The sequence below is a fragment of the Schistocerca americana genome, chromosome X, assembly GCF_021461395.2.
Source record: "Schistocerca americana isolate TAMUIC-IGC-003095 chromosome X, iqSchAmer2.1, whole genome shotgun sequence".
NCBI lineage: Eukaryota > Metazoa > Arthropoda > Insecta > Orthoptera > Acrididae > Schistocerca > Schistocerca americana.
The window spans coordinates 173,145,259-173,165,018 of NC_060130.1; the positions used below are offsets into that span (position 1 = coordinate 173,145,259).

The 19,760-nt window shown below is 37.9% G+C and overlaps 1 protein-coding gene across 4 annotated transcripts in view; it reads left to right on the top strand.

Annotated features, from left to right (window-relative positions):
• LOC124554863 (filamin-A) overlaps window positions 1–19,760 on the top strand; it is a 546,889-nt gene that overhangs the window by 306,778 nt on the left and 220,351 nt on the right. For 2 of the 4 annotated variants that reach the window (XM_047128531.1, XM_047128532.1), the window contains 7 exons: window positions 1,115–1,681; window positions 2,221–2,394; window positions 2,797–2,961; window positions 3,266–3,438; window positions 4,069–4,225; window positions 4,403–4,532; window positions 4,643–4,799. In XM_047128531.1, the coding sequence (XP_046984487.1) occupies window positions 1,115–1,681; window positions 2,221–2,394; window positions 2,797–2,961; window positions 3,266–3,438; window positions 4,069–4,225; window positions 4,403–4,532; window positions 4,643–4,799 (1,523 nt within the window). The remainder of the gene's footprint in view (window positions 1–1,114; window positions 1,682–2,220; window positions 2,395–2,796; window positions 2,962–3,265; window positions 3,439–4,068; window positions 4,226–4,402; window positions 4,533–4,642; window positions 4,800–19,760) is intronic. The other 2 variants (XM_047128533.1, XM_047128534.1) reach the window with 1 other exon arrangement.

Here is a 19,760-nt window from a genome sequence, read left to right on the forward strand (position 1 = left end):
CCAGATTCATCATTAACGCTAAATACTGTCCATCATAATCTCTGAAATATTTCCTTTACTATTCTGCTGCTGTGATGACAATGTATAGCCTCACTGGCAGTGAGTTTTTGCATTTAAGAACTGTTTAAACAGGCCTGCGAATTTCTCATTAGAGTTTGCATAAAGTACGCACCACACACTCAGGGCACAACTGACTAGAACTTTTTTTTTTTTTTTTTTTTAGCAATGTATTAATCCTGTCCATGTAATCTAATGTCATTATATGAATTTAAAGGCATAATACTTCATGGAAAAACTTCGCTTCCTCTCATCATTTACAGTATTTGTGATCACAAAAATTTTTGTCACTAAATTTTTTCAGTCTCAAGGAGGAGAGATGACACATGATCTTAATATAGTACAGCAATATCCTGAATGAAATGCTGCAACTTTGAATGGCATTCTATGTAATGAGGTCATAATAAAATTTTAGGATCTTATTCATCATGAAGATGGAACATTCAAAATGGGAGAGGTTCCAGCAGTGAAGATTATAGAAAAGCTATCCAATTTAGTCACTTAACTACCCTGACATTTGTTTAATTTTTATAGACTAAATGATTCATGTTAAACAATATTGCATACTACTAGGACACTAGTTGGAAAAGAGTAATTAAAAATTTATTAGAAATTTCTTTTTAAACACTTTCATAATACTATACCATTCTGTGTCTGGGTTGTTGTTGTTGTTGTTGTTGTTGTTATTTTGACTCCTTTTGTCAGTCATATGCATAAAAAACTATATTAACTTTAATGTTTGGTTATTTCCTAGTATTCTTTAGTTATCTGAGCAGATCTTAAAATAAAGCAAAGGAATTTTAATCTGTTAGTACCTGAGTTAAATATAAACAGTATATTATGCTATTGAAATGAAAATGATAGTCAAATATTTTGGAAGTTAGTTAGCTGTTAGCATGTGAATATTATATACTTAAATGTAGTTATCACAAAAAACTTCTACTTTTAATAGATTTGTTTATCATCAGTTTGTTTCATTGATGTTGTTGTTGTTCTTATCTATTATATACAAGAGATATTTGTTATGTTTGTTGAGAAATCCAAATTGCTGTTGTAGCGGCTCCTATCAACAGTTTGCAGCAATTCAGAGTGATAACACAAGGTGCTGGAAAAGCAGACTTTGCTGTTGCTATTACAAGTCCTTCAGGAAATCGTGTGAAGGCTCATGTTATTCCAACACATGAGGGTTTTCTTGTAAATTTCACTCCAACGGAACTGGGAGAGTACTTACTGAGCATCTCATTTGGAGGAGAGGCCATATCTCCAGCACCATACAGATTCATGTGCATGCATGACAGTGACCCAAGCAAAGTGAGAGCCACAGGACCTGGACTAGAAAGGGGGGTGGTGGGTCGACCAGCAGAATTCTGTATAGATACTCGAGGAGCTGGCCAGGGAGGCCTTGGTGTTACAGTAGAGGGACCTTGTGAGGCAGCTATCAACTGCAGGGACAATGGTGATGGAACATGTTCTGTGGCTTACCTTCCTACAGAAGCTGGTGACTACAGTATCAACATTACATTCAACGATCAGCATATACCAGGCTCTCCTTTCCAAGCACTAATTGTCCCAGAAGCTGATTTGAAGAGAATCAAAGTGTCTGGAAATGGAATACAACCACATGGTAGGCAGGCTTTGTGTGAGCCTGCTTGCTGTTAATTGTTTCTTTTGTGTGTTTGTGAGTCTCCATAGAATAGGTGCACGTTGAAAGATGCAAGTTGTGTTACTTTGTATTTGTGGACAACCTTCTCTCAGCACCCTGATGAATGCTGTTGAATGATAAATGTCATGAGATGTTTTACAATTCTAATTGGTGTTTAATTTTAGTTAGAGCTAACGGACACTTAGAATAACTCTGTGCTGTTAGTGTGTTAAAATTGCTAATGATATTATTAATTTTCTTTATTTTAAAGTGTTACAGCTTGCTTTTTGTAGGAAGTTCACTAACTGCATGACTTTTTCAATACTTAAGTTCCAACTTTTATCATTTTGATTTTAATGAAAATTTAGCTACTTGATTCATTCCTCTCATAACACTGATTCTATTTCCATTGATGAACTCTTTCAATCATATAAGCATTGTTATTCAAGATGTGTTGCTGCCATCAGAAATTATTGTAGACATAACCCAAAAAATTATCATAATTTGATATGTGATTTTAGGTGTGTTTGTGGATTCGCCAACTGATTTTGTGGTTGATTCACGTGCTATTGCAAAGAGAGATGATGGAAAGGTCACCTGTACAATTACTAATCCATCTGGAACAAAGACTGAAAATCTTATCACTCCAATGGCTGATGGAACATACAGAATCAGCTATACGCCATTTGAGGAAGGTAAGGCTGATATAATTCCTCCTTATTCTCATAGTAAAAGAAAGCAAAAAATGTATAAATATCTCACAGATGAGGGTTTCACATGATAGTGAGTTGCTTTGACAGAAAAAATTTCAAAATGCCACTGAAATTGAAGTATCATAATCTGCTGCAATAAAAAAGTAAAAGTATTTGGAAATTTATGTTAAATCGGTATTGTGAGAGGGATTCCTGCAAGCACCCAAGATGAGGACAATTAAACAAGGAAGGAGTTTTATTTTAATAAAGTAATGGAGACATACTAGTCTTTAATAATAAAGAAGACTGCAGATTTTTCATATTTGATAAAGAGCAGCCTACTGTAGTAGGTTCTCAGTGTATGTGGATCAGGAAATAACTAAAAGCTTCCTAATTTTTGTCTAGGTCGTCACACAATTGATATATTATATGATGGTTTACCAATCCCAGGATCACCATTTGTTGTTAATGTTAGGAGAGGCAGTGATCCAAAGAAATGCAGAGCATTTGGCCCTGGTCTTGAAATGGGTTTGGTTGATAAACCTAACGTCTTCACAGTAGAAACTAAAGGTAAGTTTAACTAGCATACAGGTGCAAACATTCTTCACATCAAGCTTACCATTAATTGCAAGCAATGTTTATAATACCAAAGAGAATAAGGGAAGTGTATTATAAACTTTTCATATATACTTAAGTTCTTCAGAAGTGTTTCTACACTGAACTATATTAACATATGGTCTTTCAATTGCTATAGCAGTAGATGATTCTAGTGTGGACTTGCAGCATAGGCAATTCTTCTGTTAGTAGTAAAAGAGTGCCACCATTGCTTTTAGTTGATGTTTTGTTTGTTTTTGTTTTGTTTTTTTTCCATTAGGAGCAGGAACAGGTGGTCTGGGTCTAGCTATAGAAGGGCCTTCAGAAGCGAAAATGACATGCAAAGATAATAGGGACGGATCATGTTCAGTGGAATATATACCATCTGAACCAGGAGATTATGATGTCAGTATTAAATTTGCTGATCAGCACATTCCTGGCTCACCCTTTAAGGTAAATTTAAAGTTTATTGTGTCATTGTCAGAAACGAGAAGGTCAATGCATTAATTTTGTCCTTGATTCCATAGACAAATTACAGCTACACTTTTAAGGAACAGTCATGTATTTTTTTCATCAGAAGTGTGTTAAAAGTAAATTTATTGTTAAAACAGGACTATTTTCTTGTTCGGTTCTTGCAGGGTGAGCATTACAGCATTAAAAACTTTTTGTTCTATTCTGCAGTTGGTAGCCTAGTGTAAGATTAAAAGTTCTCGTTACTTTTTTAATATAGTGATGTCATTGGAATATCTGATAAGTAGCTCTTCTGTATAATAAATGGAAATGTAGATGCCTCTCGTCATCTTTGCGTTATGAAAATACTTTCTAATTGGATAACAGGATCCCACTATTGCTTATTTCTCATATTTTGCTCCTCTTATGTTACAACCCCCCTCACTCAATATCACTACAAGACAATGAGAGGAGAACTACAGCAAACACACATTTGAGTTCACTAAGAAATGACAACATACTAATATTAAACATTTTAACCAAATCTTTAATGTCAGGAATTGACTTCATTTATATTTTTGAGATGGCTGCAAAATGATGTAAAGATGTGAAGAAGGAATCTACTGTTTGCAGGTGCCTGTTGAGAAAAGTGTGGATGCTTCTGCTGTGAAAGCTTATGGTCCTGGATTGGATCCCAATAAATGTAGGGCTGATATCCCAGTGTCTTTCAAAATAGATGCTTCAAAATCTGGTAAAGCACCTCTGGATGTTAAGCTGAGGTCAGAAAGAGGTAAGGGGACAAGTATATTTCAGGGGAGAAAAATCATACCTGTGTTGTATTTAAGGTCATCAAACAGTATTCATTCTGTATTTAAGACAACTTTATGGAGCAGTTAAGTTTGTTTTTGTTTATTAAATTAATTTCCAAATTCTAAACTAGAGTATGTAATGACTTTTTTTTATCAAGGACCCTTGCAACACCAGCCAGTGATCACAGATCTCGGAGGTGGCATTTACGAAGTCACATATCTGCCACCACCAGAAGGAAGCACACTGAAAGGCAGGATAACGTGGGATGGAAAAGACATTCAAAACAGGTGTGTTAACACAGATGTTGACTATTAAGCGTAATGTTTTTTGTTTTCTTATACATTTGCTTTGGGATAGTGATTATCTTACTTATTAATGGTCTTCGTTAAAATTGCAGCCCCTTCCAGATTAAAGTGCGACCTCCTGCAGAACCAGAGCGTGTGAAAGTAGATGGTCCTGGTGTGTCAGGCAAAGGCATTCCAGCATCAATTCCCGCAGAATTCACTATTGACACTAGTCAAGCTGGTTATGGTGATCTTGAAGTACAAGTCAAAGTGAGTAACAATAATACAAAATGATTTGTCTTCCCAAATGTGAGTCCAGTGTGTCCACTGTGCCAGACCATTGTGTTAAAATGGAAGTAGTAGGTTCTTGAATGAAATAAACTGAATATTAAAGTTTAATACTGTTTACCTTAGAAAACTGTAATACAGTAATTTTTAAGGAATGTTCAAATGAAAAGGCACAGAATGCTGTAACAACAGAACTGGTTGAAATTTGTGTCTGCCACTTTTGGCTAGTGTAGTAAGACATGCTTGCAATTGAAGCATGTGTTGTGAGGCCTGAGTTTCTCCCAGAGTACATAATGTTCATGTAACTTACAGGAAAGCAACTGAGGGATGTTGTTGACAGCATTGTCAATTGTGCCACATGACTGCATTCCCATAAGTTATTTGAAGCATGTGTCATTGCCTACCCCCAAAAAATTCAAAGCTGTGTCCTCAGCAGGCAAGGGGATGCTCACCATCTTTATTTATTTATTTATTTATTTATGTCCAGGGTCCAATACTTGTTGAATTCCTTGAACACGGAGAAACCATTAACAGGGAAGTGTAGCATGAGACACTCCATAGCCTACGCGAGTTCATAAAGAGCAAACAGCCTTGGCTGCTCATGGAGTGAGTCATTCTGCTACACGATAATGCATATACGCACATTTCCAAGTTCACACACAGTGCAATGACTAAGTTCAAGTGGGAGCAGCTTGAGCCCTGATATGTCACCCTGTGACTTCCATGTGTTTTTTTTTTTTTACACCAAACAAACATCTCAGAGGGAAGTGCTTAAACTCGGATGATGAACTAAAGGGCATAGTGAAGGACTAGCTCTTGTTACAGCCATGGGAATTCTGGGAACAGGGAATCCTTCATCTTTTGAAACGGCGGGATAGTTGTGCTCAGGTTTCTGGTGATTATTTTTGAATAAAGATAACAATTACACCCACAGTGTTCTTTTGTGTCTTTTCTTTTGAACACCTCTCATAAATTCCCCTGTCTTCATTGCAATTCTATTATTTGCAATAATTGGTCCTTGAAAGGTGTCCAAGTGTACTACTAATCAAATACATTTTCCTGGTACTGGGTTTTCCCTATATGCTGTATTATGGGTGATAAATTTCAACATTAATGTAATCTTTCTACATTTTTAGTTGTTCTATGGAATTTAATGTGTGTCATTCATGACCTTGTTGAGATAGTGGGCTAGCATTTTAAGAATGGAAAACCTTTGTAGGTTGTAAGAATATATAAAGAAAAAGTGAGCAGTATTTAAAGCTAAATTAATTTACTCAACAACAAAAACAGCAGCCTTTTAAAGGTACCTGCTCCCCTAAAATATTCAGATTGTAACAATTCTCACAATAATAGAGGTATTGTATTGCTTCTCATAGGAAGTCTAGATTTATATAAAGAGGAAGCTGAGCAGGGACTAAAACACACATGAAATATTAGTTGACATCACTAAAACACTTCAATATTGAGTACTTTACTTACATGCAGTCAGTGTCCACTTCAATGACTCAATGTGTTTATTACTGTCACAGAAGACAAGAATAACTGTTATAATGTTGAACACTACTAAATGACAGTCACATATTAATGCACATTTAAGTATAAACTTTGGTACATAGTTATGATTAATAACACTACCACTGCTGGATCTGAGCTACAATGCTGCTGATCTCCTAGTGGCTATCACTGAGTGAGGCGAGTGGTGCTCCACTCTGCTGTAGGTACATTTCTAGCAGCAGCTGCATGTGGAACCTCTTGAGTGCGTGTCTTCACCAGTGTCTCTTGTTCATGACTCTGTCTAGCAGCAACTGTCTTTAGCCTATGGTTCTGTCATGAGGTACCAGCTATAACCTGGGATCCCACTCTTCAGGCAACACCACATTCCTGCCTGCACCCCCCTCCCCCCCCCCCCCCACAAACCTCTGCATTGTTGTCGTGTAGTACAGAATCGTGACAACAGTGGGGGGGGGGGGGGGTGAAGGGAGGCCTGAATGTGGACGATGAGAAGACAGGGACTGTAGCAGCAGCTGGTGGAAGTTCCCTGTCTGCACCCTGGTATCCACCTCTTGTGAGTGACAGGGAACACCTGCCAAAAAACCAAACTGGTCGCAAGGTGCACACCTGCATCCACGGATGTAAATACTGTGGCCAGTAGGACAGTCGATGGAACTCCCTTCTGACAGCTTCCTGGAGGCAGCACCCTCATGGGCATTGGCTGTGGTTGCAGGATCATCTGCGACAGTGGCAGTGGCCAGACATTGATCTCCATTGGCACTGCTCTGGGCGCACTGACTGCGATGGGTGGAAAGGCAGATATGCTGGATCTGTGGGCGAAAGTTCTGCAGCAGAATCACTGATGTAAGAGTGGCACAGCTTGTTCTGGTGGTGCCAGTGCAGCCCAGAGGAACCTTAAATAGCTTCAGATGAACAGTTAAACACTTGTGTGATGACACTGTGCATTCAATGCTATTTCTTGCCATAAATTTTGAAGAAAACGTCATCCAATAGCTGAAGCTTTCTGGTCTGGTGGAGTTAACTGTTTCTGTGGTGGCTGTATGAGATGCAACAGGATACAGTGATGACCACATAATAATTCTACCATGATTTCCCTTCTCATGGAAAGAAGCCATCTTTAATCTTGCTCCCATGTGTGGGAGGAATGGAGTTTTGCTGTGTGCCTTTGGAATATTGAAATGAACCATTCATCTTCACCTTTAGACTCTGGTGAGAAGTAGTAGTAGTAGTAGTAGTAGTAGTAGTAGTAGTAGTAGTAGCAGTAGTTACATTCTGTATGCTGTTGTCAGCACAAACTTGAAAATTGGCTGACGTGAACTGTGGTCTGTCATCCGAGACAAGGACCTTGGGAATACCGTAGAGATGACAGAAAATAGAGGAGAAAGCTGATAAAGTACTAGCAGTAGTGGCGAATGTTGTGGGGAATACAAAAGGAAACTTACTGTATGTGCCTACCACGAATAACCCTTGCATGTTCTAGAATGGACATGGAAAATCAATGTGTATACTTTGCTATGGTCAGAACAGATATTTTCACTGCAAAAAGCATTGTGACAGAGTGGACTGCTGCTCTGGACAAACATTGCGATGAGAGGTTATTTGTTAAATCTGGGCATTCGTGCCGCACCAAATACAGTGGCATTGGGTGAGTTGCTTTGGGTGAACTATACGCCAGTGACCTTGGTGTGACAATGACAACACTTCCTTCTGGAGTGAGTGAGGAATTACAACCGATGCATTGCCATTCTCTGTATGTAACTGCAGAACATCTGACTGCATAGACAGTGCACGATGGTGCAAAAAGTAGTAACGAACGACTGGTTGGAGAATTTCTTTCAAACTATGTGGCCACCCATGATGCCTGTATTGCTAAACTACCCATTGAGCTGGGCCAAAAGCATATGCTCCAGCAGTATGCCAAAAATTGAGAGGAAAATTTTGAAGAATATCAAAAGCTTGGGAATAAATTTGATAACGTGATTTCTCAGACAAATCAGATGGTCTGTCAGTATTAACTAGTATCAGAGACAAGAAATTGGCTTCCCAGTGTTGAGTAATGGACCTGTGCAACAACTTGTATTGATTATTTGACAATAACAGAGCTCAATGTTGCAATTTTTTCAGTGTAAGTGGAGGGACAGGCTTGGTAAGATTGAAATGAGCTGTTAAAGGCCAATGATCTATAATCAAATAGAATGTTTGGCCTTACAGATATTGCTGAAACTTGGTAATACCATAGATAATGGTGAGTGCTCTTTTTCATGTTAAATGTAACTGCACTGTACTTTGTTGAAAGTTTTTGAGGTAAAAGCAGTGGGACTATCGGATGAACCAATCCTGTAGGAGGGCACAGCTCTAATCCAGTAAGAAGATGCATCTCCGGCTGACACAACAAGCAAAGCTGGATCAAAGTGAATCGGACAATGATCACTGAACAATGTTCCCTTTAACTGCTGCAATGTATCCTGACATTTATGGGATCACACAAAATAAACCCTTTTCTGGTGCAGGCAGTCCAGTATAGCAGAAATTTGTCCAGCATCTGCAAGAAAATTAACAGGTTAATTTCCCCATGATGACCTGTGACTCTTTGATGTTATGGGGCACTGGCAGATCTTTTAAGCCAGCCGCAGCAAGCATGTTAAACGAACACTCTGAATTTGACAAATGTTCATCAGGCATACAAACCTATGACATTATTATCCAAATAGTTGATACATGAAAAGACTTTGAATGTTAAGTTTTCCAGGAGCCATTGAAAACCAACAGGAGCTGAAACAATCCCAGGTATGTGTTGATCTCAAAATATTATCTGGATTGCTTGTCCAGTGGTAACTCCAAACATGTCTCGTGTAAATCAGTCTAGGAAAAGAATTTGCCCTGTCCCAATCTGTCCATCAATTATTCCGCTTGTGAGGGAGGAAACAAATCTACGGTAGTTTGTGGGTCTATCACAGCTTTGAAATCAGCCCACAGGTATAAACCTCCTGATGGATTTTTAAGTATGTTCAAGGGAGACACCCACTGGTTTGCAGAAACGGGTTGATCCTGAGCGACCTGCTCACATATAACAAGGGGAACAGCCAGTCCTGTATTTAGGTGATTTTATGCCCATGGGTCCAATAAATTTTTTTTGAAACCCCAACAATAAACCTGGGCAATTCTAAAGAAACATTTAGCAGAAAAATTGTAAACAAGTTATTTAAAATAGGTTGTTGTTGTTGTTGTTGTTGTTGTTGTTGTTGTTGTCTTCAGTCCAGAGACTGGTTTGATGCAGCTCTCCATGCTACTCTATCCTGTGCAAGCTTCTTCATCTCCCAGTACCTACTGCAACCTACATCCTTCTGTATCTGCTTAGTGTATTCATCTCTTGGTCTCCCTCTACGATTTTTACCCTCCATGCTGCCCTCCAATACTAAATTTGTGTTCCCTTGATGCCTCAGAACATGTCCTACCAACCGATCCCTTCTTCTAGTGGTATAAAATTGGGTCTCCTCCTCCTGCAGGATCAAAGAATGATGTATTTACATTTCGATCTGTTAATAATGTGCCACGAACTTCTCTTCTCCCCAATCCTATTCAATACCTCCTCATTAGTTATGTGATCTACCCATCTAGTCTTCAGCATTCTTCTGTAGCACCACATTTCGAAAGCTTCTATTCTCTTCTTGTCCAAACTAGTTATCGCCCATGTTTCACTTCCATACATAGCTACACTCCATACAAATACTTTCAGAAAAGACTTCCTGACACTTAAATCTATACTCGATGTTAACAAATTTCTCTTCTTCAGAAACCCTTTCCTTGCCATTGCCAGTCTACATTTTATATCCTCTCTACTTCGACCATCGTCAGTTATTTTGCTCCCCAAATAGCAAAACTCCTTTACTACATTAAGTGTCTCATTTCCTAATCTAATTCCCTCAGTATCACCCGACTTAATTCGACTACATTCCATTATCCTCGTTTTGCTTTTGTTGATGTTCATCTTATATCCTCCTTTCAAGACACTATCTATTCCGTTCAACTGCTCTTCTAAGTCCTTTGCTGTCTCTGACAGAATTGCAATGTCGTCGGCGAACCTCAAAGTTTTTATTTCCTCTCCATGGATTTTGATACCTACTCTGAATTTTTCCTTTGTTTCCTTCACTGCTTGCTCAATATACAGATTGAATAACATCGGGGATAGGCTACAACCCAGTCTCACTCCCTTCCCAACCACTGCTTCCCTTTCATGCCCCTCGACTCTTATAACTGCCATCTGCTTTCTGTACAAATTGTAAATAGCCTTTCGCTCCCTGTATTTTACCCCTGCCATCTTCAGAATTTCAAAGAGAGTATTCCAGTCAGCATTGTCAAAGCTTTCTCTAAGTCTACAAATACTAGAAATGTAGGTTTGCCTTTCCTTAATCTTTCTTCTAAGATAAGTCGTAGGGTCAGCATTGCCTCACATGTTCCAATATTTCTACGGAATCCAAACTGATCTTCCCTGAGGTCGGCTTCTACCAGTTTTTCCATTCGTCTGTAAAGAATTCATGTTAGTATTTTGCAGCTGTGGCTTATTAAACTGATAGTTCGGTAATTTTCACATCTGTCAACACCTGCTTTCTTTGGGATTGAAATTATTATATTCTTCTTGAAGTCTGAGGGTATTTTGCCTGTCTCATACATCTTGCTCACCAGATGGTAGAGTTTTGTCAGGACTGGCTCTCCCAAGGCTGTCAACAGTTCTAATGGAATGTTGTCTACTCCCGGGGCCTTGTTTCGACTCAGGTCTTTCAGTGCTCTGTCAAACTCTTCATGCAGTATCATATCTCCCATTTTATCTTCATCTACATCCTCTTCCATTTTCATAATATTGTCCTCAAGTACATCGCCCTTGTGTAGACCCTCTATATACTCCTTCCACCTTTCTGCTTTCCCTTCTTTGCTTAGAACTGGGTTTCCATCTGAGCTCTTGATATTCATGCAAGTGGTTCTCTTTTCTCCAAAGGTCTCTTTAATTTTCCTGTAGGCAGTATCTATCTTACCCCTAGTGAGGTAAGCCTCTACATCCTTACATTTGTCCTCTAGCCATGCCTGCTTAGCCATTTTACACTTCCTGTCGATATCATTTTTGAGATGTTTGTATTCCTTTTTGCCTGCTTCATTTACTGCATTTTTATATTTTCTCCTTTCATCAATTAAATTCAATATTTCTTCTGTTACCCAAGGATTTCTACTACCTGTTGTCTTTCTACCTACTTGATCCTCTGCTGCCTTCACTACTTCATCTCTCAGAGCTACCCATTCTTCTTCTACTGTATTTCTTTCCCCCATTCCTGTCAATTGTTCCCTTATGCTATCCCTGAAACTCTGTACAACCTTTGGTTTAGTCAGTTTATCCAGGTCCCACCTCCTTAAATTCCCACCTTTTTGTACTTTCTTCAGTTTTAATCTACAGTCCATAACCAATAGATTGTGGTCAGAGTCCACATCTGCCCCTGGAAATGTCTTACAATTTAAAACCTGGTTCCTAAATCTGTCTTGCCATTATATAATCTATTTGAAACCTGTCAGTATCTCCAGGCTTCTTCCACGTATACAACCTTCTTTTATGATTCTTGAACCAAGTGTTAGCTATGATTAAGTTGTGCTCTGTGCAAAATTCTACCAGGTGGCTTCCTCTTCCATTTCTTAGCCCCAATCCATAATTCACCTACTACATTTCCTTCCTACTATCGAATTCCAGTCACCCATGACTTAAATTTTCATCTCCCTTCACTATCTGAATAGTTTCTTTTATTTCATCATACATTTCTTCAATTTCTTCATCTGCAGAGCTAGTTGGCATATAAACTTGTACTACTGTAGTAGGTATGTGTTATTTAAGGAAGAAATCGAGAGAGAGAGAGAGAGAGAGAGAGAGAGAGAGAGAAGAGAGAGAGAGAGAGAGAGAGAGAGAGAGAGAGAGAGAGAGTGGGCCTTTCTTAGCATTTTATTTAAGACAGGCAACAAAAGTTTCTCATGTCTGGAACTTAAAAGGAACCTTTTGAAATGAATAAGTTTTGTTCCTAAAGATTCCCCTATATCCTCTGAGAAAAACATGCTGCAGCTGTTGTGCAGCATTAAAGACTATATCAGTGGGCATTTTTTTCAAACTAGGTAAGAATGAGAACTTTTCAGAATATCCATTGTAGACATGAAGATGCTTATTGAGCTCTGTGGGCAGTCTGACCAGTATAATTAAATTGTTAGTCTTCAGCATCAATTTGCAAGCCACAGTTCCATTTTATGACTGTCTGAGCCATCAAAGAACTTCTTTAATTTCTTTAGTTTCATTGAGTTGTGCAAGTTGTTGTGTAACTGCAGGTATGTCAACTCCTTCTGACTTTAGTGCTGTACTCAGTGCATTGAAACATTCCAAAATACTCCCCCACATTATAGACATGAAAGCAATAACTTTAGAGATAAGCTTTTGCAATATTCGTGTTCCTTTTGATTTAATCATAGCTTTCTCACTTTTCTCTTCATAAATGCACTTAAGATCTTTATTGGGTGCTTTCCAAATAGCAGTTATGCCTTTGCAGGCATTTTCTCATGCTGACCATCTTGTGATGCAGAGGAACATTAAACTCTAGTTACAATCTTCAAAAAGTGAGTGTAGAATCTTCCAGCATTCTGTAGATGCAAAAATTTGTAAATTGTTCATATGTACAACAAATGTAGTAGCCATTTTACAGCATGTGATTGCACTCGATCCTTCCAGATTCAGGGAATGAGTGGAGCAAGGAATGAAAAATGCTAAAAAATTGAAGGACTTGATTTGGGCCTGTAGACCAGAGTAGATTCCCACCATATTTGCAGCATTATCATAACCTTGATGATGGCAGTTGCTTATATCTAATTCATGGGATTTGAGGAACTTAAATACCGTATCTGTCAATTCTTTCCTGGTATGCCCAGCATTTCTCATAAACTGTACAAACTGCTCTTGAGGTACACCATCTTTATTCACATGTTGTACAATGTAACTAAACTGATAACATAGTGAAAAATCAGGGGTGAAACTGACAACAATGGAGAAATACTGTGCATCAAATATTGCCTTTATGATTTCTTCTGTGGTATTCTTCACCATAATATTTATAATTTCATCATAAGTGCTAAATGATAAATTAGAGCTGCTTCCTTTACCTAGGTTTCTTTATTTAGCTATATGACCTGCTAAGAATGGATTAAATTCAGCTATCAGCTTTGAACATACCATGAAATTACCATTTCTTAAGGAACCAAACTCTTATTTATCTCCCAAAATGGCAATACCTTTGAAGAAAGTTTTTTTGCTATAGCCATTACTCTCTGTAGTACATTTCACCAATACTTTACTTCTTCTTGTAACTGAGTAATAAATTGTTTTTCAACTCTGCATAGAGTATTTCCCCTATCTTTGAAACTTACAATCCAATCATGATGTTTACTGGAATTTTCATATTTAGTTACTTTATAATTAACATGGTTTCCAATCATTAAAGCCACTTCAACTGGACTGGGATGAACCACCAAAAAGTTTATATGGTGCACTGTAAAGTAATCCCTGACTGGAGAGTAAATAATCATGTTGCACGATGTCTCCAATCGGCGATTTCATTTCAAATAAATCCTTGGAAATAAATCTTCGTTTTTCAGGATATGCTCACTCTGACTTAACAAAGTCACAATTTTCATTTTGAGTAGTTCCATTTCATACTGTGTAATCTCAATTTTTTTTCACTGATGGTATTTATATCAACTGTGAAGTCTGATGAAACTTACCCTAGACATAACCATGGTTCACTTGCAGTGGATTTGTTCATATGTTGGTTACCAATTTGATTCACTAACCTTTACCTTTCCACCACTGCACTGTGAATCATTTGTAAGTTTCATGTCCTCAGGAAAGGAAAAACTTGCAGCTACAGAATCTAGTCCTTTGTTAACGAACAACATGTGTAACTTTGGCATTTTATGTAACACTTCTAGCAATCCACTATTTTAATAACGATTCAGGCTGCTTCTGAAGATGAAAAAATTTAAATCTTGCCATGGCAGCACGAGTCTGTGCCTTGTAAGGCTCTCAGAGTTTTTGAACTAGTTCTCAAAATTAACATGGTCTGGAAAAGTCAGGAAATAATTTTATATACAGATGATAAATACCAACTCTGACAGTGGCACCTGTGTACATTAATGACCTCTCATCTGTTACATTGCGAAATGCTAAGTTTGTTTTCTTTGCAGATGATAAAAACATTGGAATAAGTAGCAAGTCAAGTACAGATTTAGAAATTGCAGCTAATGAAATTTTCACTGGCATCAATAAATGGTTTAAAGCTGATTCACTGTAGTTAAACTTTGAAAAGACCCACTATATGCAGTTTAGAATATCGAAGAGATTTCCTTCCAGCATGTGTATAATATATGAAGATATGAAGTTCAAAGAGGTTGACAGTGTTAAATTTCTGGGATTACAACTCGATAATAGATTCAATTGGGAAGGGCATACCACAGAATTGCTGAAGCACATGAACAAGTCTGTATTTGCAGTGAGAATGATGTCAGATGTAGGAGGTATAAATATAAAAAAAAACTTTCGTTCTTTATTACCTACTTTCTTTCTATTATGCCATAAAGGATCATATTCTGGGATAACTTGCCAAACTGAGCAAAAGTTTATAGCATGCAAAAGCACGTAATAAGACTCATTTGTGGTGTAAATTCGAGAACACCATGAAGAAATCTATTTAGGGAACTATGTATTCTAACTGTTGCTTCTCAGTATTTTTGTTCCTTTATGAAATTTGTTGCAAGTAATATATATCTACTTCCAACCAATAGCTCAATTCTTAGTATCAATATCAGGAAAAAGAACAAACTGCATAAAGATCTAAAATCACGTACCTCAGTCCAAAAAGGGGTCCAATATTCAGGAACACACATTTTGAATAAATTGCCAGCAACCATTAAAAACTTGGTTTCAGATAAAGCACAGTTTAAACAGAGATTGAAAGACTTTTTGATAGGCGATTCCTACTCCATAGATGAAGATTTTAACAGGGCCTGTTTGATCAGCTTAAATAAACATGTCTGATACATATCAATTTTGACAGCATTTGGTCACAAGTCAAGATTAGGTGTTCTTTGCATGATACATTTATTAAAACTGTATAACTGTGTTCCATTCTGGCAGTGTATTAATTCTGTAAATATTAGCAGTTCCAGTTCAAAGTAATATACTCACCTATTTGACAATCTCCCGACAAATGATCAGGTTAGTGAGTATTATATTTAGGTGTTTTAGGTTTTTTATGTAATATTTTTTGACTTGTTCGACACCCATGAGAATCGTCTGATTTTTGTGTCTTTGGAAGGAAAACTGAATCTAATCTAATCCAGTCCAGTCCTCTTCTTTGATGTTAAACTGGTGAAACTTGGGTGCAGCTACTGGCTGTGGTGCTGCTTGTTGAGACAGTAACTTTGTCGTCTGTTGTACACTGAGCAGCAGTTGTTCAGTCTGCTGTGTCTGAAACTGAACAGCTTCATTTAGAGACAGTGCTAATGGGGGCTCAGATATTGTGAAACACATAATACTAGATAGAAGAACATAACAATATTGTGGCCACTGAGACTAGCTGAACACAAAGAACTCCCTCCGCTTGGGAAGGTGAGGGAAGTCTCTGAAAACTGGAACAAATGTGGGAGCAGCATTGTCGCCTATTTTTGCATAGCAGACAATGGATAGCATGAAGAAAACCACATGAAACTATTTCTCTCATCACCATTTGTTGTGTCTCTCAGAAAGCCTGCATATACTTCAAGAGCACGTCGAGAGAGTGCTAAAATGCACATAAAATATTAACTAACTTTAGTAAAACACTTTAATATTGAATACTTAACTCTGATGTAATCTATGCCCACTTCAGTGACAATGTACAGGATATTTGTTTTATCTTGGGATAGCTAAATATCTCAAATGACACATCAAATGAAAAATAAGTTGTAGCTGAAAAGTTAATGTTAGTAAAGAAGACATCTATCTGGTGGAATAGGCAAGAAAGAAAGGAGACAGATTGTGGGAGTTGGTTGGAGAAGTGACAGATGATTGGGAAGGAGGCAGCTGGTGTACATAATAGGAATGGGACACAGGCACTGGCACCAGTGAGTTCGTGGAGCATATGATGACAATAACAGGGAGGAGTGGATTGGGAAGGGAGACAGAACAAGGAAAAGGGAAGACTGGGGGCAGTACGAGTGAAGATTGTTATGGTCCTGGGGCACGATGGAGGTGGGTTTGGGGCAGGGGGATAGTGGAGATTGAGGCAGAGAGGATGACAGGAATAAAGGATGTGTTGCAAGGAAAACTCCCATCTATGTAGTTCAGAGCAGCCACTGTTGGAGGGAAGGATCCAGATTGCACAGGTTGTGAAGCAGCCATTGAAATCGATAAATTTGTGCTCAGTGGCATGTTTTGCCATTGGGTAGTCACTTTGTTTGTGGCCACAGTTTGGCAGTGGGCATTCATATAGGCAGTCATGCAAACATAGAATACTGCACAGAAATTGCAGAAGAGATGGTATATGATATGACTCCCAGACAGCAGTCTGTGACATAAGTGGATGTGTGACATGGGTGGCTATATCGGGCAGAGGTCTTACACCTGTGTGTTTTATAGGGCTATGACCCATGTGGTAAGAGGTCAGGTGTGGGTGTGGTTGAGGATGGAAGGGGATACTTTGTGGATGGGGAGGGAGGTGGAATACAATTTTAAGAGGGTTGGGAACATTTGTGGGTAGGAAATTCATTTCTGGATGCAATGATAAATAGTTGAAGCCTTGGCAAAGGATATAATTCAGTTATTCCATTCCAGGATAATACGCTATGAAGAAGGCAGTGGTACTTTGCAGCTGGTTCTTTGGAGTGGGGCCAGGGCAATAGGGGTGTGTGTAAGGATAGGTCATGGAAAATCTGTCTGTGGACTATGTTTAGGACAGTGCCTGTCTGCAAATCCCTTAGTGAGACCTTCGGCATCCTGAGCAGAAAAGGCTAAATTTCAGTTGCCGTCACAACCTGTGGCATATGGACCCTTGCTGCCAAACTCCAACTTCTCAAAACTGTGTAGATGGGAATTTTTCTTGCAACACATCCTTCATGCCTGTAATCCTCCTGACCGTGATATCCTGTAGCTCCAGCGCGACACTTGTCTCTATCCTACACCAGATATCTAATGTCATTCACCCTTAGTCAGTGCCTCTACTATTCAGTTGTTACCTTTACTCCCAAAATATTTACACTGTACCAGAACTTTCTATTAAAGTGTTAATACACTTTGGATATCACTTAAATATTTGGATCATTACGTCTCCCAGAAGATACTCCAAATGAATGGAACACACAGAATTAATTTTTGGTAAGACAAATCGTCACCACATGAAAAAATGAGCAGTGTGGTTTGACAATAAGTTGTCTCAAGCTTTATTGAAGTTGGTGTGATGCTCCTTACAAATCTTGCTGTTATTTTTGAGGAAATATCACAAGTAAGCAGTTCTGAAAAAGATCATCATCTTGGTGATATTATTCAGTATGTAGTCAGATAAAAAATAAAATACGTTAAAATTATGCACATAGTGCTCATGCAGCACAAGAAATGTGATTCTAAATTCTCTGTTTAGATATCACTGTATGGGACAGTCATCAGAATGAAAATCCAGCTAAGTAAAATCCAGTTTGTGGTAGAAAAGTACTGACATTCTGATAATTCATCTGTGATAGGAACTGAGAGAGAAACTCCATGGCATCTGTCCAAAATAATCTCTGACACACTTAAATAAATGAATGATGTGAAAGTCTCCACAGACTGTTTTGTATGTCAATTTAGTGTGTGTGGCAGGAGACAGTTGGCATTCTGCCTGTGTGTTCATTCCACTGAAGTTGTTTGCAACTTACAGTGAGTAGTATAAAATTTCCACTTGAGCAGTACATTATAACTCTGTATGCAGTAGCTGTGAAAGCTTTATGCTAGGAACCTGGCACTTAACATTATTTTTAAAGTGTCATATTCATTATTTGTAACAGCTTGTGTTATTAAAACAGTAGAACCAACAACAAACTTGCAAAGCTAGTCACATATCTGCATTTTTGCTAGGTGGTTAATATAGAAGACTGCACACACATTTTATCACACAGAAACAACCCTCACATATTTTTCAAGAAAACATTAAGAGTACATGCTATAAACTTCTAAGTAAATGTGTGCAAATGCAAGTGCACAAATCAAATGCAGCCTCATAATTTGCCAGATATTTCCCCCTGTGAAAGCTCATATCAACTATTTTTTGATTATAAACTTACACATTTTGTGCAGCGTTTCCCACTGTTTTCTACACTTAAACAAAACACATTTCCATTCTCCTGCAAAGGTACACTTTGGAGTCTTCAGCAATTTTATCATGTTTTTCACTTCATTTTCTGCAACAGGTTCTACTTGTAACTGTAATTCCTCTACTTGTACTATACTGGTGAAGTCACAGCACTCAATTCAGTGTGTTTTATTATTTAATTTATTAAAATCTTGAACCAATATATATCTACCTTACTTCCAAGTAATTTCATATTTTGTCTTTCTCTAAGATGTTCACATATTTTCTAGCACCTAGACTAGATGCTGCAACATTTTAGTATTTTGCACTAAAACTGCTTTTTGTTTTATGAATTTTTTTCTCTCTTCAGTTGCATTTTACTTTTTCCTAAAGGATTTTAAACTATCTTACAGTGGCTGTTTCTTCCTCTGGTGATGTACCTTGTGAGAATTTGGATTTAATTTTTCTTATACATCAATTGGAGGACACACTTTTTTTGTGTGAAATACTGTCATGTCAGTAGACTAGTTTAAGAACTCTGATAATTCTAAAAGGACAATATTAGATTGCAAAATTCTCAGTCAAGATTACAATTACAACTGAAAACATTTGTCGATAGTATGATGGTGCTCTCTTATGGTTGACAAAGTGTGAACCACTTTTAGTGAATAAAGTTTCTTCAGTGAGAGACTGACTGGTGTTAGTGGCAAATATCAGCCACTCTGCAGTAACTACAAAATCAGTAGACTGATAATAGAGAAATGTTTGTGATAATTTGAAAAACCCAAAAAGAATCATACGAAAAATCCAAACTTGAAGGACAGAGAGAACATAAATTTGGTATATAAGAAGATCCAGTAGTGCCCCTCTTGCCTGGCCGAAAAGTTCATTGTGGTGGTGGTTGTTGGGATGTTTAAGGGGGACTAAACAGCGAAGGTCATCAGTCCCCCAGTTCATTGTTACACCAATGAAGAGAGATAAAAAAAAAAGCAGAAAGAAAGTGTCAGCATGATTTGTTGATTTCAAATGGCTTATTATAAGCTTGTGAAGATTTTCAAAT